The following is a 21,057-nucleotide window of genomic DNA, read 5'->3' on the forward strand; positions in this document are numbered from 1 at the left end:
GGGTCACATCTGCGAAATGCCGCGTCCGGGCACGCGTCTTTATGCCGTTTTCAAACCACGCCATCGTTAGCTCTGTTGAAGGCCGACCTGTTGCAGACATACAGCGGCACCGGCGAGCATGTGTTTCAAGCCGTCTTGAAATGGGTGCCTGTTTCTTTGATCTCTAGACAGATAGCGACACGGAGGCAGACAGTGCACAGTGCATCTTGTTTTCGCCTTCGTTATGCCGGCCACCGATGAATTCTTCAGGAGGGAACGACAAATCAGCCGTGTCCACCCCCGCTTTGTCGGGCTGCTCATGGGCAAGCGGGCGATCAGTTGGCGCCGCCGCCGCTCGCTGTGCCTCCGATCCACGGGAGAGCGCAGTGCGGTAGAAGCGCCGCTATCAGAATCTTCGGCAAAGGAGATTAGCATCTTTTGTTCACGGCGACGCAGTCTCCAGAGGCGCCCCCACACCAGCGTCCCTTGCGTCTTCTCCGAAAACCAGCGCCTTTGGTCAACGCAGCCCGATGGCGCCTGCCTGGCTCGCCTGTCACCTCTGGCTGGGCCTCAAATGACAACAGCGCCCGTGTACTGTGCGAGGTCAGTGCCCAGTAAAGAGACCCAGGTGGTCGACATTATCCGGAGCTCTGTACTACTCCGTTCCTCATAACCTGAGTCGTTTTGGGGCTCTGAACCCCATAAAAACACACAAAAATTTTCCTACCGGAGTGGCGAGTGTCCCTTCCCCTTGGAAGTCGCACGGAAGTAAGCCCTTGCACGTGTGCGCGCCTCTGTATTTGTGCTTCGGTGTTTTTAGTGGCCGTTTGTCAACGAAGCTGAGAACAACCAAGACAGTGGACGAGAAAACTACGAGCGGCGAGCAGTGTGCGTGCGGTTGCTCGACTGTGCGGATGCGCGAGCAAGATGGAGCGAGGTGTATGAAGCTGCGAGCGTGCATTTATCTTGTAAATAAGTTTTCGTTGTATGTATAGACATCTTTTGTTTTCAACGTGCGCGTTCAACCGTTTTCCCAATCAATGTGTGTGACGAGTGTGCACCGAGAGCGTGTAATGAAGCACAGAAATGAATTTATCACCCGTGTAATCACGCAATTCGCCCAGAAAAATCCGTGGAGTCTACAGTTGCTGTTCAAGGAAGACTGACTGAGTGACTGTAGTTGCATGTTTGTGACCATATTGTGCTGTGTGCTGGTCATCAATCCGGGTGAGTCGAGAACCCGTATGCAGCAATACTGAGCACTCTTCTCCACGAAGTGACAGTATATTTTTGGATTTTTTATTAATTTTAATTGTTTCTTCGTTGATAAACTGCAATGTATCTCTCCTAGCCACACTTTAATTTGCTGTTTGTAATTTTTATTTCATGTGTGTATTTCACTTATTTTTTATTTATATATAAATAAATAAATTCATACCGCAAATAGTGCCTTTTTGCTACGAACATGCCCCCCCCCCCCCCCCCCTCCGGCGCCAACAACCAATGGGCCCCCCCCCCCTGCAAAAAATTCTGCGGACGCCCTTGACCATGTAATACAGAGTAGAGTAGTCGGTCTGCCTATCGTCAGCCGTAACAGCTTACTTAGGTCGAATGAAACACGAACGAAACATAACGCGAACATAAAAATGCGAATATTCACCGCTGGAAGATCTCATTCAGCTGGCGTTGGCGCTTCACTCGACGTCGGCAGTACACAGCACCGAAAGTACATCCCTCATACAGACGCGCGGCGAGGTCGCATTCAAACAGAGTATTTAGCTATATAGACGTACCTGTTTAGACGATGAAGGATATAATAGTCTTCACATTCTGCTTGCCTGGCTCCGTGGTGATCTATCGAGGAAATTACGATGCGGAGTAGCAGCTTTCCTCACACATCTACAGCGTACCCGACCTCGAAGGAAAGAGCGGCTAGCCAAGCGGCCGGAACTATATCTGCTGGCGTCGTTATCGCCACTGTGCGGCGTTGTATATATCCGGAATAAAAAGAAACGAAACAGCTCCGTCGCAGCCCACGGGCTTCAGCTCAACGTGGCTTTCTTTCAGCAAGTGTTGCCGCTTGACGAAAGCCGAGAATTTGTACGAAATCAGAAGAGAAACTTTCAAAATTTTAAACGAAGGCACTGATGTGGTCATGAAGAAGGAAAAATCTCCACGACGGATGCCAGCAGGCAGCCATGGGAGTGTCGCGAATTTGGGTGACGCGTCCCCGACGGTTGGAGGGGAACGCTTTCGCGTGCAGTTTCGAAGAAGAGAAGAAACGAATCAAACAAAACAAAACGAAGCCGTGTTTATACTTTAAAGGAAAGGAGCCAATAAAAGAAACGAAAACACCGAGGAAAACACACACTAGGCACGCGTAAAACACTAAAGATAAAAAGGAGAGAGTTCACCGGATACAAAGCGTCCCAGGTGGAGCGGGAATGCCTTGCAGGTAGCACAGACCCGGGTTGGCGAGCTGCAATGCGTCACTGGAGTTGCGTCCAGGGAGGCGGTGGTAGAGAGCCAGGAGATGAGGAACGGAGATGGACACGGGAGACGCTGAACTCCTGTCAGCCGCCCCCAAGAACTGGGCAGCTGCAGCAGGAAAACCGTAGCCAGGTCCGGTCGACGGCGTTCCAAAACACCGTAGGCTTATGCAGCCTATCGAAGGAAGCCTTGACAGCACGGATCCTTAATCCATCTGCTGCCTCTTCCGACCTCGAAAGGGACGCAGTAGGCCTGCGTCGTAGATTCAAGGGAAGTCCACGGCAGCACAGACCCGAGGTCTGACGGCTGCCACCTCCACGCTTGAATGGGACTCAATGGTCTTGCGTCGATGATCCAAGGGAAGTCACCGGCAGCACGGACCCAACGTCCGACAGCTGCCACTTCCACTCTTGAATGACCGGACTTGTGGTGCGGTGTCTTCCTCTACACCTCGGTTTGCTGACACGTCAGCCCTCCGCTCCTCGCGTCTGCCTCGCGCACACCATTCGCACGCACGGCGCTCCGCTGTCCGACGCACCATTGCCGACACGCCGCGTTCCAAAAATCCCTCGATGGTTTGTTGTGCACATCACAGGGAGGTAACAAGCGAAGAGTGTGAGTTGTCAGTTAGTCGCTGATTCGCTGCAAGAATTTTAGGAGCTATCTATTTTATTGTCAATTACAGTGAGAGCTCCGAGAAGTTTTTTTCACTAACTGCGTCTGCTGTGCGATAATGATGCCACGGATCACTTGACACTCGGTAGTGCGTCTTCACCGGCCTAGGTTTTCTAAAATATTTATCCGGTTTACATTTCTTGAGCGCTTTTGTACCTTTGTTTGCTTTTACGTGTTTTCAAATAATCGAGGGTACCATCTTTTTGTAGGCTCGTGATTTTTTCGATGTGTAGAGAGAAATGATTATACTACTATTATTTAGTCCCACATATATTTATTGCTGAAAAATAAAATTATTTTCACTGTCTCGTCCTTTCCTCTGCAGTGCCTTCTCATACTGGTCTACTTTGATCAACAAAATTCTATTCGAATCTGGCCTTCCGTTACGTGAATTTTTTTATGCGAAGCATATTGCTAGAGCTACCACTCACGCCGTCGCCGTGGGACCCCCACGTGACACCGTGACGTCACACCACGTGACATCGGATGAGAGAGCCGGCCTCCACCTCGCGCCGTCGCCGTGGGACCCCTAGCCCTCTGCCCTAGCCGTCACACCCGCGCATTCCCGCGCATTTCGAACGCGCGTTCACACTCGGTGTAGGTGAAACGCTCGCTCCACCGGGCAGGCAGACGCGGCTTCCGTGGCAATCCAGGCGCTCACCCAACGCGCGTCTCGGGGTTAGTCGGCGTTCCGCTGTAGCCATGCCGTTCCGCTGTAGCCATTACCAAGCCTAGCCACTAATATGCTTCGCATTCCCCAGGCTTAGCCAAGCTGAGCCTCAGCAATTTTTTACACTTCTTTCCCAAACTGTAAAGGAATTTAATAGCTTGAACTGCGCTGCCACATGTTACAATGCCGTTGGGACTGCAACACAATCATGGCTGCTCGGATTCGATGATCAACCCAACCTGAAATCATTTGAAACTGAATGTAGCAGCGGTAGCGTCAAGGGTTCTAATGCGTTGAAATCCGCAGAAAAACAGCCTTCGAGACGCCCACGCTGCCATTCTGGCAACGCTGCCAGCGCGCGTCTGCTATGCTGCCGCGAACGCACTGGTGTGGCGGCGCTGGTAATAAGGTCGCTGCTGACGTCACCATACCAGCCTACAGAGCCTAGAGTTACTGTATTTGCTACCAAAGGTTTGGTAGCATATACAGTGACTCTAACGGAGCCTAGCGGAGGGAGGACCCAAGCGAGAAATTCGACATAGGACAACCGCGTGCTGTCCTCGCAACCAAACCGCCGCCTCCGAGAGTGCCCCATCGCCCCTGCGTCGTCTCGGTGCCAGCGTCCACCGAGGCACGGGCGCTGCCCGCACTGTGGAGAGATCTGCGATATCTTTCACATGGTGTGGGCATGTACTCAGAATCCTCACCTTCCCCCTTCCCCCACCCCCACCCGAGAGGCATGGGAGACTGCCCTCCTCAACTGCTCCACACTGGAGTCTCAAAGGGCTCTAGTAAAGCGGACGCGAGACGGGGCCTCGTCGTACGGTGTCCCGGACTAAGGATACCGACCATGTAGCAGGGTTTTTTGACCCTCAAACTCTCTTTTCATATTAAAGTTTTTCACCACCACCTAGCTGTCATAGACGCTCCGTTCCTGTTTCGTGCTGTCCGTAGCACACTGATTGAAAAACTTTATATTGAAAAAAAAAAACGCTAGGTGGGCTACTCATTACAGGAGCCCATTGGCTGCTGCTCGGGCGCGCCCGACCAGGGCCTTTTTGCTTGCCAGGTCAGAGCAGCCGCGCAGGGCCGCCTCCCAGTCCTCCCGGGTAGGGTTGGGGATCTCTCGTCGAGCGTGAAATTGCGTTGATCCCGGGAGCAAGCGAAATGAGTGCCGGACAGTTGGCCAGGAGACGATGCCAGCGAAGCTGGGACGGAGCCCGCAGGTTGCGGAGTGAAAGAACTCGGTGCAACGCGCGTTTCCAGGAACTCGCGGGGCCCTTCGCCGGCCCTGCGCGAAGTAGGGAGTTGGAAACGAGGTTCTTGGTGACGATGGAGGGGAAGGGAGGACGCGGTGCGGGTTAGGTGGTTAGAGCCACCTGGCAGTAATCACTGTTTGAAGGAAAGGCCGAGAGAGAGCGCGCGTCGAGAGTTGGTGGAGACCGGCCGTGGATGAGGTGGTGATGGTCGCAGCGCCGCGCTGGGAAGGTGTGGGGGTTAGTGATGGGAAGGGACCGGCGTGTACGTGGGAGGGAAGTAGGAACTTGTGACCTTGGGAGCAGCGACGATGAATGGCCCACTGGGTGAGGAGGTTTCCAGGCAAGAAGACCAGTCGGCGCAGCGAGAAGAGGACACGGGTGCCCGTGTTTACAAAAACCACTTTCCCCTGGTAGGTTCACGCCAAAACTCTGCTAGAAATTCTGTGGTTTTGACCGGCCAGCTTCGTTAACCACAAGGCAACGTTACTTCGGCGTCTCGTCAGCGTCTCGCCGGTCGCTCGGCGTCCAGGAGAGGGCGACGAAACACGTGAGGACATACGAACTGATTTGAACGAGAACGTCTTCGACGAAGTCCGCCTGGTTGGGCTTTTTAAAAAAAAAGTTGAGAAATACTGACACCAATCAATATTTTTCTCTTCAACCCAATTTTCCGGACCAACTCGGTCCTCTCTTCAGGGGTGACTGAAATGCGAGCCAGCAGCAGCAGGGAGCGGCCTTCGCTTTCCCTTTGTTAACACGTACGTGGCGAAGTCCATACACGGAGGGGAGCGTTCCCGGAGTCCTATTCAATGTCACCTTTGTGAGCCGGATGTGCCATGACTCAACGTGGCGCCTCTTGAACGGATCAGACTCCACGGCTCAGAGGACAGGGAAGCCAACACGGAAACAAAGAAACGCGCTCGCATTGTGCTTCCATACATGAGTGACGCCAGCGAGGCGCTGGCACGCATTCTACGAAAACACATCTGCATGCCACCCGTTTCAACGATCAGCCGCTTTCTACCACGACCCAAAGACCGCGACCTCAGAGAACAATCAGGTGTCATTTACAAAATCCCATGCTCCAAGTGCCCGGCCTCATACATCGGCGAAACAAGAAACCTAGATCAGCGAATCGGGCAACACAAGAACCACTTCCAGTCAATCAATTCGGCAGGCAACCCCCTCACCGAGCACTATGGACGCGCCGTCCACAGAATCGCCTTCGAAGTCAAAAGTTTCTTCTGGCGGGCTAGTTTCCTTCGAAGTGTTGGGCACCTTGGCCGTGGAGTCTGATCCGTTCAAGAGACGCCACGTTGAGTCATGGCACATCCGGCTCAAAAGGCGATGGTGAATAGGATTCTGGGAACGCTACCCACCACGTACGTTAATGGACTTCGCCACGTGTCAACAAAGGGAAAGCGAAGGCCGCTCCCTGCTGCTGCTGGCTCGCATTTCAGTCACCCCTGAAGAAGGGACCGGGTTCGTCCCGAACGTTGGGCTGTAAAGAAAAATATTGATTGGAGCCAGTATTTCTCAATTTTTGTTTCAAAAACCCAGCCAGGAGGATTTCGTGATTCATAAGTGGGTAGCACTGATGGGCGATTCAGTACTTCTCCGATTAAACTTTAGTTGCCTTTGACTACTTTGAACCAGGTCGTGCTTTGAACGTACCACTTGTCTTCAAGACCAACGTTACTAGTAACGTTGTTCAAGACAGTGTCGCTTTTCTTCTAGCTACAGGTCTTGTCTGTGCTCGGCAGATGGCGACACTGCTCAACGTCGCGCTCTTTTGAGGGTGGAGCTAGCAGACGACGGCGATTCCAGATTTCTACAGAACCAGAAGTACGAATACAGTTATTTCCTTCCTCCATGAACGAACTGAAGGTGCACTACAATCCCAGGGAGACCACAGAACATGATACTGATTCAAAATTCTACGTAAAAAATAAACGATTTGCAAAGAAACAAAATTGCCACTTGCTGATGTAATAGCGCATGCTGCGGTTGCAGAAGTTAGCTTATTCACTTGCAACGAATCTCTGCATGCTACCGCCTGACAATCACTTCATTTACTTCAAAAAGTGGTCAAGGGTTCTTTGTTCTTCTAAAAAAATAAATAAAAAAGGAACGCCAACACAGCAAGAAAATATATGGATAAAAGGAATGCTATACATTCGTACATTAACTTGAAACAGCAAACAATTTCATTTCCCATATACCCATATAGTATGATTATGTGTATGAACGTGCATTTATTAAGTACAGACAATGGAATGAAAGCTCAACCATGATTCATTCACATAGAACTGAGCATCACAATCCAAAATGCACCCCATGTTGCTGTGCATTAATTAAGGATAATGATTCATGATATACAAGACTAAAGCAGTGGCATAACCTGCCCGCATCATTCTCATTATAATACATAGTTCATGAACTCTATGCTCTGGTGGTACCCATGAGAAGAGATAGTGCAAATGTCTAATTTCAATGGGCACAACACAATATGCATAGAGAAAGCTACAAGAAAAGGTGCCACTATTCGTCGTGCAAAGCTAAGGAAATCAGCACTTGGACACAGATCCATGAGAAAATTTGACCAGAGTACAATTTGCTACTTCCCGAGATTTTCAGCTGCCTGTGGGCCGAAAAGAAGTACTAGTGTATATATTTGTGCTGCTGTCTTGTCCCATCACTTTAATGTTAATTTCCCAAGGTTTGAGGAAACAGACAGTTTGAAATGGGTGTGGCAAAGAAAACAGGATATAATTTAGTTATGAGCTAGTGATTGAAAGCAGGCCCTGATATTGAACCTGATATTGAACCTGATATTGCTCATATTGAACCAGCTTCACTTATACAATATTCAATGTGCTACTTGTTGCTGAACTCAACATATCATGTGTTTTTGGTATGGGCCCCGAGTTATGTTAACATATCCTAGAGTGGGCCTTCCGGACTAAACGTCACTAAACATTGGAAATATCTAAGAATACTACCAATTTACTGAACGGAATTTATAACCCTGAATATTCGTGCTGTGTTGATACTGTTTTTCCCATGAAACATACAATCAGAAGGCACATCCTTTCGCATTTCCCTCATTCATGTTGCCAAGCATGACAGAGCGTGTGGAAGAAAGAGGCCAGTATCCACTGAAAACGTAAAGCATGCAGAAATTGCATTCCTGTGAGTGAAGCTGGCAATTAGTATTACCTTTAGTCTGCAGACTAACTGCAGACAAACTGCAAGATGCAGACAGCACGCTGGGTGTAAAAGTATGATTATGCCTCAATCATAAGGACTTCGGTCAGCAATAAAAGGCTGCTTTTTTGCATGTCCATTTTTAATACCATTCACTGACTGCCTGGCCCAGAATGCAAGATATACATCTAAAGATTCCAAGGACAGCTCATCAGCACAGAGAAGTTGAAGGAATATGTGAGAAAAATAAGAACAAACAAAACAGGCTCATAGCTGGACATGGCAAAGGGCAGTAGACTACAGCTGATGCCTTCTCATGGTCAAATTCACGGTGGAGCTTTGTCTACAGAATTTCCCATCTGAGATTGCAGTTTCGATGGGCCTTGTGCATGAGAATGCAAAGATGCTTACGTATTTGTGGGAGCACAGAAAGCATTCTTTCATGCTGCTGATGTTATCGCGAACCTAGACGGTGCTGGAGAATTCAATGACTAGGTAAAATGTGTTCAGGAAATGCATCAATTAAAAAATGCAACAAGAATTAAAAAATGGAATATGGTGTAGCATGGTTAGGCCGAATGCAAATCAGGTGCGCTAGACCTTTGGTTTCGGTTTGAGGCTCGGCTTTTAAGGTCAAGCAGGCTTCAGAAATAGATCAGTGAAGTAGGAAATGTCAATTGATTAATGTCCATATGTGCGGAATTAGTCATTCTCTACTTAACATTCATAGATCGCTGGGAGTCCTCATACCGCTCCTGGCACAGTAGTACAGTGGTCAAGCGATGCGTCACTGCCCCGTGATGGCAGGTGCTGCCATGGGTGGGGCATACGAGACACAGGTTGGTCTTCCCGAGCAACCTCTCGCGACTGATCGTGAAATGAATTGCCACCTGCCACGGTGGGCAGTTTGCTCACAATCTGGTGCGTAGGTTGTGATTAAGTCACAAGGTCACGTGACCTGGGTGGCCCCCCTGCCAACTAGGGCAGGCTGCCCACAAACCAATGGGCAAAGGGACCTCACAGAAAACGGCTAAGGAATGGAACATCTATAGTACGATACAACTCAAGAAGGAAGCGGCTTTTCCCTCTCAACGAGCTCCCTTCCAGCCAATGGCATCGGACAATTTTCATGTACCTACTAGCGTAACAATGCGGGGAGGGCACTATCCCCTTTCATCTACCACTCCCTGCGTTGTCATGCTAGCAGGCTCATGAGAATTGGCCGATGCCATTGGCTGGAAGGGAGCTCTTTGAGAGGGAAAAGCGCTTCGTTCTTGAGTTGTATCCGACTATTGTGCAAACGCACTAAAATATCCAGATATCCAGAGGTGGCCTCACTGAAGGTGGTGTTAAAGATGCACTGAAGAGGACTCTGAACTCGTCTTTTTGCCGCGGGAACTCGATCTACGCGTTCCTAGCATTCTTAGAAACCTCGACTTATTGCCCTGTGTAGCCGATTTCCCTAATTAAATCCAATTAACGTCCGACTCCCGCCTTTATTTTTTTAATTCTCCCCGTACGGTGGGCAGAGTCGACCAACATGTGGAGTGCTTTTCAGCCAGATCCGTGGAGGCTTTGCTTTCGCTTTATTTTGTTTTTTTAGGTTTCCGTGAATAAGTAGTTTCATTCGCAGAAAATATAGCCGCAAAATAAGCCCGCAGAAATAACAATATGCGCGGACTATTTGCTTCTTGGATTGCTACGTATTACTCCTCCGATGGCAGAGCGGCAAGCCGCCACGGGACTGGGTGAAAGGCACTCCACACGTTGGTCGACTCTGCCCACTGTACGGGGAGAATTTTAAAAAAAGGCGGGAGCCGGACGTTAATTCGATTTAATTAGGGAAATCGGCCACACAGGGCAATAAATCGAAGTTTCTAAGAATGCTCGGAATGTTGAGTTCCCGTGGCAAAAAGACGAGTTCAGATTCCTCTTTACTGCACCTTTAAGGTTTGCCCGCTAAGGTTTGCTTTTGGAATCGTGGTCTGAAAACTTGTCCTCAAAAACAGCTGTTGATACTTGCCACTACAAGCGAAACCAATGGAGAGTTTCTAAGCTTAAGTTTTTTCTGCTCAGACGTTGCATGTCATTCTGAACCATGAGGAACACTTGGTTCTTGTTCCTGAAAACATCTGGACTCTTGTGACATGTCTTACTCCATGCTTTTAATTCTTATCACAACAAGCATGACAAGTGAAGATAACAAAGCATTTGCTTAGAAATATTATGCTTTCGAATATTTGACTTGCTTTACAATGCATACCATCTGTATTCAACTTGTAGTCAGGAATTCAAATATTCGTACAGCCCTACAAGAGACACCTTGCTGTGGCCATTGCAATTCCTCGCATAGGGGCAAGACACCTGTGCTCTAGTACATAAATATATGGCTGAAGAATAAAAATACAGCTCTTTTCACATTACCCATCAAACATCATCAAAAACTAATTTCCAACATACCAAAGAGCCTGTGCTCGTCTTCATGCTTTCCTCCAGGCTCTTACACTTTATGCAAAAATGAAGCAAACAAGAGTGTGTAATTCCAACTTTCGTGAATGTCATTACTTTATTATCTTTTTTTGCACTGGAATTTCACTGCAGGAATCGGGGGAACAAGGGGCAAGTTGACCTTCCATTTTCATGATCACAGGAATAAAGTGTGCAAATTCATTACGAGCAGATAAGAATGAAACAGCCAGAGCCTCATGTCAATGATATTTTCTATATACAAATGAAAAAGTGCAAACATGTAATCAATGGCTTTCAGATGAGGAAGAAACTGTGAACTTAAACATGGGCAGTGTGCATGACACATTTACAGCATCTCCTTTTTGTGAGCCAATGTGGTAATGTCGGATGACCATCCCCTGGGAGAGGACAGCAATAGCTGAGGTGGCAAACATATCCCTGCTTGTTAGGGGCGATTATCACAACCAGCAGACATCTTCATGAAGTCCACAGAGCTGGCACTATGAGTATAGCAGACTGGCATACGTGTATAAAAACTTGCCTCCTTGAATCAATATACGAGTCCTGGTTCACCCCACGCAAATGTAACTTCAGTATGTATAGGGCTCTTTGTTTTCATGCTTTATTTTTGCACAGTTCGAATGGTAAAAAGCAGGAAATATTTTTCGAACTCAGTGAAAACTCGTTATTTAGAAAATATTTCAGGACTTTCGGTTTTTCTGAGTAATTTTTTTCAGCACAATACAGTTTACCATAACAGTTCACTTTTCTGCTATACAAAAAATGCCCTACAGTTCGATCATTTTTTTCGGTAAAAACATGGAAATCGCTGGCTACACTAAAAAACTGTTCAACAATTAAGAATTTTTTTCTAATATATAACAAATATTTAATCATGTACATTACCAATCTCCTACACAGCACTCATGCGTCTGAGCAAGAGTGGCCTGCCTTTTTTGTATGGTGAGAAAACATTCAACATCACAGCGACGATTTTAAATGCTCAAGGTCCTCAGATCAGGTAATTAGCGTTTCACACAGTGACTCCGATAAGACGTCTTGTCAGTAGGCATGTTTTGGCCTCTCGGTTCTAAACCGCCTTTTTGAACTTATCCTCAAATTCATCCACGTCTAGAAACGTGTGTTAAAAGAGGTATAAGATACCTAATTGACCGAGGACACCCCTCTGAAATAAGCACTAGATATGCACAAATGTCTTCAGCTTTGTAAACTCGAAAATTAACATTACCAAGAAGGCTCATTTCTGTGAAGAAATTTGGTTTTATACGATATTTAAGAAATGTGTTCAAGGTGCAAGAATCAGGAAACAACGGGTTTACCCGAAAAGGAAGGACACTAAGTATATACTACTGCACCGCAGCCAATCATACAGCCCAAATCATAACACAGTTTGCTTTTTCTTACATTTGCATGAAAACCTCATGTATAGCTATACAAAATTATACAGCCCACTGGGTTTGCTTCTGGGCCATACAGCGTGGCTCACGTGCCACCAGCATTTCAAATCTTTTAAGCGCAAGAGGAATTCTCGTCCTCACCAGTCCCATGCTTAGGACCTTCATAGGTGCAACACAAGGCCCACTATACACCTCAGAAGCAAATCCCTTTGTCCACGTATCTTTGACAAAGGCTGCACATGATGCATATGGTACAACCACTGCCATTACTTGCATGGAGCCAAATATCAGAAAAAAAAATTCACACTCTCATGGGATAGCTGAAGACTCTTATTTACCAGCACTGTTTAACTGGGCTTTTTTAGAAAGTGCGACAATTCATGCTTACGTTAACCAGGAGGGAAAAGAGGTAGCACACAAGCTGTTCTTCAGTTCCTCCCCCCCCCCCCCCCCCCCCCCTCCAATATGTAGAGAGAGAGCACAGTTCAGCAGGTCTGACTTCTCACTATGTGAGGTGAGTGCTGCTCAGCGAGCGTGCGATCTGCAACTGGCAGGTGGCCCTGGCAGTCACCTTGCGTGCCCTGGATGTCTGCAGGCTGCTCAGGGCCAGAATCAGCTGGTGGGACATCAGGAGGGGCATGCTACGCACCAGCTGCGGCACTAGACCCAGCGGTGCAAACTGGAGAACACGGTGTGCCTCCTCGCCCGCACAGAGCACAATCTGCTCAAACAACAGAAGCGGGAACACCGACCGCTGGCTGATCACCGAGTCCGAGGCAATGGCCATGAGCAGCCTCATTGTGTCTGCTACTGCCTTGCTCAGGGGATCCAGGGACCGGTAGTTCTCCTCCGAGTGGCACTGCAGCGCAAAGGGTGTGTCATCCAACAGCTCCGAGTCATTAAGGCCTCGCCGTATTTTGCTGGGCCGCATTCGTTTGGACTCGTCCATGGCTTCTTCAAGCTCCATGTCCCAGTACGGCCGCTTGCGGCCTCCTCTCTGCATGCCCAGGGTGGGCGAGTTTGTCCGCACCTGCAGTGCAGCAAACGTGCTGAGAACCACAAGCCTTGCCAGAGCGGAACCGCGAGGCTCGGTGAGAAAGTCCTGTCGAGTCTCCCACAGGAGGTAGTTTGGGAGAACCTGAGTCAGCAGGGCGAGTGCACACTGTTCAATGTCAATGTGGAAAAGGCCAAAAGAAAGGTCAACGGCCCTATGAAGGTCTTCAAGATGGTCGTGCTTTAAAGCCTGCCTTACTAGTGTGTCACTGAACCACTGGGGGCCACCAACACACATGAGCGTGTCCAAGCTCTGGATCGCACGCAAATCAATCCAGCCCCTTGAATGGGCGACACTGAAAACCTTATCCATGGCTTCCCACAGGGGAGTCTTTGCTGTCAGTCCGTGAGATATCACTTGAATGTGTTGTGGTGGGTGCAGGTCGTACATCATCTTTTTAATGATGTTTGCCATTAGTGTGGAGCGCTCCTTATATGAAGGGTTTTGCTCTTGAGCATTCGGACGGTCGCCGCCTGCTTCTGTGCTCACCACAGTATCAGTAGTGAGTGGAGTCATGAACTGTTGAAGCATGTTCATCGGCTTCAGCCGTTCCTCATGATGCAAGACATTAATGTAGCTGCACAACCAGGCAGATATGCATACAGGAAGGCAGCACATGCGGCTTTTGACATTGTCTAAGACCATCTTGACAGTGTCTGTGGAGATCGCACCATGCTCCCATGCTATTAAAATCTCTTTGATCGCCATAGGCACATTCACACACACTTCGTGCCACTTGGCTTGGTTGCTTTTGAAATCTGGGCTGTTGCTCATGAACTGCTCCAGCAGCAGGTCAACTTTGGCCGGATCGCAACCAGAGAGCATCTTTTCTGGACAGTTGTACCTCCCACCTTCAGCAAGGCATTCTGGCACCCAAGCAGCAAAGAAGGAGTCCTTTGTTTCCTCATTGAAGATCATGGAATGTATCCCATAGTGCTGTGCAATATGACACAGCATCAAGAAAGTGATGTCGAACAAAAGTGCTCTCGTCTGCGCATTCTTGGTAGCTTCCCCGCTAATCTGCTTATTATATTCATTAAACTTGATGAGCTTCTTCACAAAGCTGTTCAGCTTGCCAGTAGCTGCAGCAGCAGACAGGATGAGCTCAAAGCTCTTTCCGGTTATGATGTGACACAGGATCCCCAAGAGACCGTCTTGGTTCTTTGAATAATCAGAGTCTAGCGTCTTCAGGATGCTTGTGACAGTAGGCTCAGCTCGAAGAATAAGCGTGGCCCCTGCTTGCGATGTCTGCTGATCTGGCCGCGGTAGGTTCTGTTTCTGTGTGTTGGACTGTCTACGATGCATCAGTGCCTTTGCCTGTGTCTCAGACAACAGCTCAACCTTTTGCAGCTCATTCAAGAGATACTGGAGGCAATCGCAGTGACATTTGGAGTCAGTAAGATCGAGCAATGGAGTGTAATTAAGCAACTGCACTAATCCAGCTTCTAGCTCCTCTTCCCACTGCCGATCGTCCTTCCGAGCACTGTGTATTTTCAGCAGCAACTGTGGAACCTTGAGGAAGGTGAAAGCAGCCCATTTGAGGTCCTCATTGCTTCCATTAGCCAGGCCCATGAAGCAGGCTCTGATTATCTCACAGTAGAGCTCAGCCGAGGAGAGATTCAGGAGCTTTTTCATGAGCAACAGGTGGTCTACGGTGCCTTGAATATCACTCGCTGGGTTTAGCACCGCCTCGATCGCTACGTTGGCGTTGAGGCTGCACACGAGAGGCTGCTTGGGCACACGGCCGCTGACGCAAGAGGCCAACGATATCTTGGGCATGTCATCTACGAGACGGACCAAGTTCAGGGCTCCTTCCAGGGTGTCCTTGGGAATGCTGAAGCCTTGCGACTGGCTCAGCTTGGTTTCTAGCTCCTGCTGCTTTTGAATGAGCTGAGAGTAGACGGCGGGCTCTTCGTGCTTGCCTATGTAGAGGAGCGACTTGAGGAACGTTGATTCACTGAAGAAAGAGAGCGACTCACAGGCCTTCTCCAAAATGAGCCCGTGTTCCGTGTTCTGCTTGAGCTCGATCTTGCTGATGGAGTGGCACATGCACAGATACAACCAGTGAGTGACGCCCACAATAGCCTTACAGAGAGCTATGCACTCTTCTTCGTTGCCATGGCAAGTGATTTTGGCTTGTATACTGTACAGCAACTGCAGCAAGCTCAGTATACACGGTGGCTTGAAGAACGACTGAAATCGGCCGATACTCGACAGCACCGCTCCGTAGGAAACCACCTGCGCGCTTAAGCAGTGCGTCAGGTAGGACAGAAAGAGGTTGTTAGGTCCAGGTCCAACTAATGCTTCCTGCAAAATGCAGTCGGCGAGGTCGTACACGTCGCCGCTTACACCGCGGGGGAGAACGTTCTTGATGTTGATGCCCCATCTAACATCAGTCCACCTTTCCCTCCAGGCTTGAAGGAGAAGCGACTTGATGCTGCTCGTCTTGCTAGTGTCCATGACGGATAATGCCGGTATCACCACCTATAACACACACGCTACCGTTCCCGCCGAAAAGGGGTTTCAGTAAGTAAATATGACCGCATGAGATAAAGTTACACTTGCTATATTCAACACCATTTACACAATTTTGCTGTGCGCGAGGCTTTCGAGGTACAGCACCAATGTTTCACAGCACTGCAAGCCAGCAACAAAACCAAAGCGACCAAAGCAGAAAAGCAGAGCAACGTGCGCCGCCATGCGCCTTGTTGCAAGACGTACCGGAGTCTGAGCCATTTGCCAAGTAGCAAGTGCTTTAATATCTCGCTGAACAATAGTGCCAATAACTTGCTATAGTGCCATTTACTAAGCTTTTAAATTTGTTAGGTTTTGTTTTAGACGAAATTTTGCTGCATAAGGCAAACATTCTTTTTGGTTTACTGAGATCAATGATGGTGATAGACGGCGGCGGCAGTTTAGAATCGACAAAAAGTTCCAGTAACTCGAATCGCGTTTACAGCAACTTTTTTAGACAATTAAAAGGAATAAGACATCATAAGCTGCTAAAAGAGTCAAAATGCTTCTTCACAGTGAGCGCGACGTCGAAATGCAGTGCACTTTTTTCTAAAATCAACGAACAACGAGAGCAGATAACTACGACCCATTCGTGCTGAGATGGGAGCCTCTGTGAGTCATGAGAACGCATAACGCTGAATTCTTTCATCAAGTTATTAATAATAAGACATACATTAGCAAATGTTAATATCTCTTACGAGTAAAATATAACTGAGTACTCGTTCTTCCTATGGACAATGAAAGATTGGTACTTGCTGCCTTATGATTTGGTTCAAATTCAAAGCAGTTAATTGCGATTTGTGTTTGGTTTGGTTTGGTTTGGTTTATGGGGTTTAACGTCCCCAAGCGACTCAGGCTATGAGAGACGCCGTAATGGAGGGCTCCGGAAATTTCGGGCCTCTAGAATTTCTCCTCCAAAGAAATGTGTATGATATTGAGTTAAATGTAAAGAAGTTTTTAAAAAGATGAAGTGAGTACAGATGAGAGCCGTGTGGCCCAGTCGGCCTAGTCTGCAGCATTTCTGTGTGTTCTGCAAAGTGAGTTATTCAGTAAAAACTAATTAGCTAAATTTTCAAATATTGGCTCCGAGCAAAAAAAAAAACAAAAATATTCGGAAGTTCTAGGTCGTACAGAAAAGCAACAAACCAAAATATTTGCAACAAGGTACTATTTGCGTAGCTCTTTTTACCGGCCCAGAATGAAATTCCGAGGAATACAAAAACTTCCACGTGATGGCGTTTATGCTCTAGAGCCCCAAGACGCGCTGTCTGAAACAAAGTCCGTTCATCGCCGGAGCGCTGTCCCAGACGCGTCTTCTCATTTGCAGTGGCCGCAAGATATGCGTCAACTATACTGCAAACCCGTTGGCTGGCTTCCTTTTTAGGCCGGTGAAAAATATATGTAAATTGTATCTTGTTGTAAGCATATCGTCGACTTCATTGTGCTGTTATTCAAGACGATCCACAGCTTCTAAAAAGACAGTTTTTTTTTTTTTTGCAATGAAAAATATGGTGCAGACTAGGCCACAGGACTTTCTTGGTTTCACTCTCCTATAGACACTCTGCCTTTAAAAAAAAAAAAAAAAACTTCCAAGGTTACATTTATCTGGGACACCCGGTATATTGCAGCGCATATGTCATGTAGTAATGTGCAAGTGGATTGTATTACGTTCATTTTGAATATTTTATATGTTTGGCCAAAAACATCATATATCCTCCTTCTTACTTGGTCTATCACGTCAACTTCATATCGCCAGACGCGCTTCCTGATTTATTTTCCTTTCTCTACTGTGCCTTTCCTGTGGTGTTGTTTTCTTTGATGCGTTTTCATAATGTTGTCCTGTAAAATGTCGTTTGTCGACCGAGCAGGATCGAAAATGTCGGCCGGGATCGAGTCCGCGTCTTTTGGGTCAGCAGCCGAGCACCATAACCACTGAGCCACCGCGACGGCTTGGCAAGCCCTTCGGAAAAAACCCCATGTTGAAGTCGGGAAAATAATCTTTACAAAGCACAGCACACGGCCTCGTACAGAACGGTGCTTCAGACGCGCGCGACCTGCTCGATCTTCGTCGCGCTAGGAGCCGTCGGAGAAAAACGAAAACTAGAACAGTCGCGCGACCAGTCCTGCTGGCGAGTAAAAGAAAGAGCCAGGCGGCGCATGTGTCAATTCAACCCGTGTCGCCACTCTTCGCGTACCAAATTGTCTAGGCGACTTGCTTAGGAAACGCGTTTAGGCAAGCCGCGCGTCGTTGACGCTCATCACGGTTCCGAACCGCAGCACGACCAACGCGGGTGGCCACGCCAGTGCCTCTCTGCGCATTTGCGCAAGTATGTCGGCCGGTTGGTGTTGGAAACTTGAGTACTGACGGGGCTGCATGGAATGCGTACAGTCGGGAACAAAAGTCTCTAGGACGCGTGAGCAGCAAACGAAGCCGTTGGCTCTGTTACTAGCAGCCTTATCGCGACCATAATGGTGGAGGTGAAGGTAAACTCGTATTCCTTAATTTGTTTCGGCGAAATGATGTGATCGCTAATAAACATGGCGCTTATGGGCCTAAACCACTTTCCGAAAGTCCCATGAGCCTTTTGTTTGGGCAAGAATTGAAACCGTTCGCGTCACGTCACAAAGAAGGCAATGCCACAGAATGTGGAGCAGAGCAGGGAGAAGTAAAAGCATGCAGGACGAATTCAGAGGCAACTCTTTAAGATGGTGGTTGAGGGAAAGAAGGAGTCTTATTGTTACACAACGCGCTTTTTTTATTCTAGTAAAAAAAATGGACCCGATGCGACTTCCGCAAAAAATTCTCTCCTGGGGGCGGAACTTCGTAGATAGGCGGTCGACTGTCCACCGCCACCCGCTTTCATCTCCCCTCCGCTTTCGTTAAAATTCGCTCCTGCGTAAAAAGCAGCACAAATAAACACGATCAAAACATGGAGAAACGTAAGAATAGAAGACGCCGCCGGTGCTGAGGCCTTATTTGGATATGTCTTCGTGACCGTCCTTATTATAGCGTTGCTTTTACATCATTTAAAAATGAACAACCATCTTACCCAGACTATATCATTCTGTCGCAGTGCGTTTTCCGCTGAACAAACGTTGACAACAAGAGACAAAAGTGAGTGCAAAGTCCCCGTCGAACATGTTCCGTTATTTACTTGCATGACGCTTTCGCTTTGTTTGCCTGCCCCCGCTGTGTATACGAACTCGGTGTGTGCATAACTGTCACTCGACTGGGTCCGGAAAGTCGACGCCTTGCTTGGCGCACGTCCGCTTTTTCCGGACACCCTCGAAACGCACTGGCACAACACGAGTCTACATCTGGACGTTTCCTCTAATACAAACCTTCATGGAAGACATTATATTCCCATTACACCAACATGGCAACTTCCAGTACGGACAGACTGTCATGACGCATGCACTTCTAGCAAGGGCACATGTATACCTCTTCATACGATCGACATTCTCCATCAACATATACAACAGAACCAACATTTTCAAATCCTCATTCAGTGGATTTCTGGCCCCGAAGGCGTACCGGAGAACTGTATACAGCCCACAGTCTCACCCGCGACTGCAATTATCCGGGTCCTTCATGCATATGACCGGACTCCCATGATACGAGGACGGCACGAAGGGCACATGTGCTGAGGAAAGACACGCTATGCTACAAAATTCGCAGGCAACAAAACAGCACTACCGCCACCCTCATGGGACATGATTAGCGAAGAATCCTGTATACTAGGCAAGCATAGACCCATTCCCTTGTAACCCTACTGAAAATTTACCACTTTAGTGACTCCAGACCTCCTATACCTCTTCCCACAGCGGGAGTTCTCATCTTTCACATACATATGTGGGAATGCCCCACAGCGTAATTGGAGTCCCGTACAAATACGCTCAGCGCAATACATCCAGCCCTTCATGCTACATTCCTCAGTGCCTGACTCACTCCCCAAACTAAACCCTATATCCCCATTATTCAGGTTCTTGTCCAGCCCATCCGTAACGTGCTTGGCGAGGACTGGTAGACGACCACTGTACTGAAAAGCCATGGACGTGGGGCTAAAAGTTCAATAAATTTTATTCTCTCTTTGTAAACGTAAAGCATGGAGGTCGCCTACTAACTATAGCAATGTCGCTGTTCTTTGGCCAGAAAGGTATGGTATATATGACCGGTTTAATGTTCAGCAACAGTATATGTGGGCCATAGAGAGACATGGAATTGATACCGGCCGCCCGGGCTCGCATACTGCACGGTACACGGACGGTTCCACATTTCAGCCCAATTGAAAAACGGCCGCCGTGGTCTAGGGATTCGATCCTAAGACCATGGGGCTTGGGAGCTGCAGCGGAACGCAACATGCAGCCACTTAACCATTGCTACAGTTTTCATAAGCCAAGACGGCTGGAACGTCACAATGAAAAACGCTCCCATTTTCAGCTGGATTATTGAACTGGAAACCATGCCTTGCCAGCTGGAAGCCATTAAATCCTAGCTGGATGAATAACGTCTGTCTCCAGCTAGAAAATGTCCTTTCCAGCTTGATCATTAACAGGAAATCGTGTCCCGCTGGAACGGTTCTTACTGCCAGCTGGAAAGTTTCCACCTCAGCTACAGCTGGAATCTCTTCCACTTCGAGTGGGAGTGCAGCTGCTGGAAATGCAACTGAGAAAGTGCTTTTGCAGCTGGAGTGGGTACCTCTGACCAGTGCCCTTTTCTGAAGTCAGACGCTTCTTCATTTTCAGCTGTCTTGGTGGTGTTAACGCTGAACAGGGATTAAGGTGGAGGAACCTCGCGGCCCGTGTATGAAGACTGCGCACACGAGGTCGTGCGGTTCGGCCGAATAATAAAAAAAAGGGAAAATAAACTAGAAAGAAGCAACGGGGCCGCCCAAGTGTATACAGAGGCAAGAAATAAAAAAAAGGAAGCCGTGCGTGTACGTGCAGTTCACGTACGCACTACACCTTTATCCGTAATCGCGTAGCTCAGAGGCGCACGTAGAGCATGCGCGTCCTTTCATTACCGGAGGAGTTCGCGCATTAAGAAGGGCATGCAGTTCACAGAGGCGGAGGAGGGGGTGAATGGAACGGGGCAGTTGAACTGCTAAGCGGACGAACGGCCTCGGCACCGCCTGCAGCAACAGCAGCAACCCTCCGAAGCGGCCCCGCGCATCTCAGCGAGACGGCGACGGTGCGCCGGCAGGACCGCCGTCGCGGGCCGGGTGACCGCGCCGCCGCCGGCAAAGAAGTCAACAACCGGGGCAGGGGCCTCTTCTTCTTTCTCGATAACGCTGCACGCCGCCTACGAGAGAGCAAAAGGGA

The 21,057-nt window shown here is 48.4% G+C and overlaps 1 protein-coding gene and 2 long non-coding RNA genes across 3 annotated transcripts in view; all 3 read right to left on the bottom strand.

Annotated features, from left to right (window-relative positions):
- LOC149358920 (uncharacterized) overlaps positions 1 to 2,977 on the bottom strand; it is a 52,946-nt gene extending 49,969 nt beyond the window's left edge. The window contains exon 1 of the long non-coding RNA XR_016288741.1: positions 2,394 to 2,977. This is a non-coding gene — a long non-coding RNA (uncharacterized LOC149358920). The remainder of the gene's footprint in view (positions 1 to 2,393) is intronic.
- Positions 2,978 to 10,425: 7,448 nt separating this feature from the next.
- LOC149358923 (uncharacterized) lies at positions 10,426 to 12,597 on the bottom strand. The gene is made up of 2 exons (XR_016288742.1): positions 12,309 to 12,597; positions 10,426 to 12,188 (listed from the first exon to the last, which is right to left on the bottom strand). It is a non-coding gene; the product is annotated as an uncharacterized LOC149358923 (long non-coding RNA).
- A 22-nt stretch (positions 12,598 to 12,619) lies between these two features.
- MED24 (mediator complex subunit 24) lies at positions 12,620 to 15,930 on the bottom strand. The gene has a single exon (XM_089571105.1). The coding sequence runs from the start codon at positions 15,679 to 15,681 to the stop codon at positions 12,673 to 12,675; it is 3,009 nt and encodes a 1,002-aa protein (XP_089427231.1). The 5' UTR covers positions 15,682 to 15,930; the 3' UTR covers positions 12,620 to 12,672.
- Positions 15,931 to 21,057: the final 5,127 nt, after the last annotated feature.

The sequence above is a fragment of the Amblyomma mixtum genome, chromosome 2 (assembly GCF_055824585.1).
Source record: "Amblyomma mixtum isolate Tamu chromosome 2, ASM5582458v1, whole genome shotgun sequence".
Lineage (NCBI taxonomy): Eukaryota > Metazoa > Arthropoda > Arachnida > Ixodida > Ixodidae > Amblyomma > Amblyomma mixtum.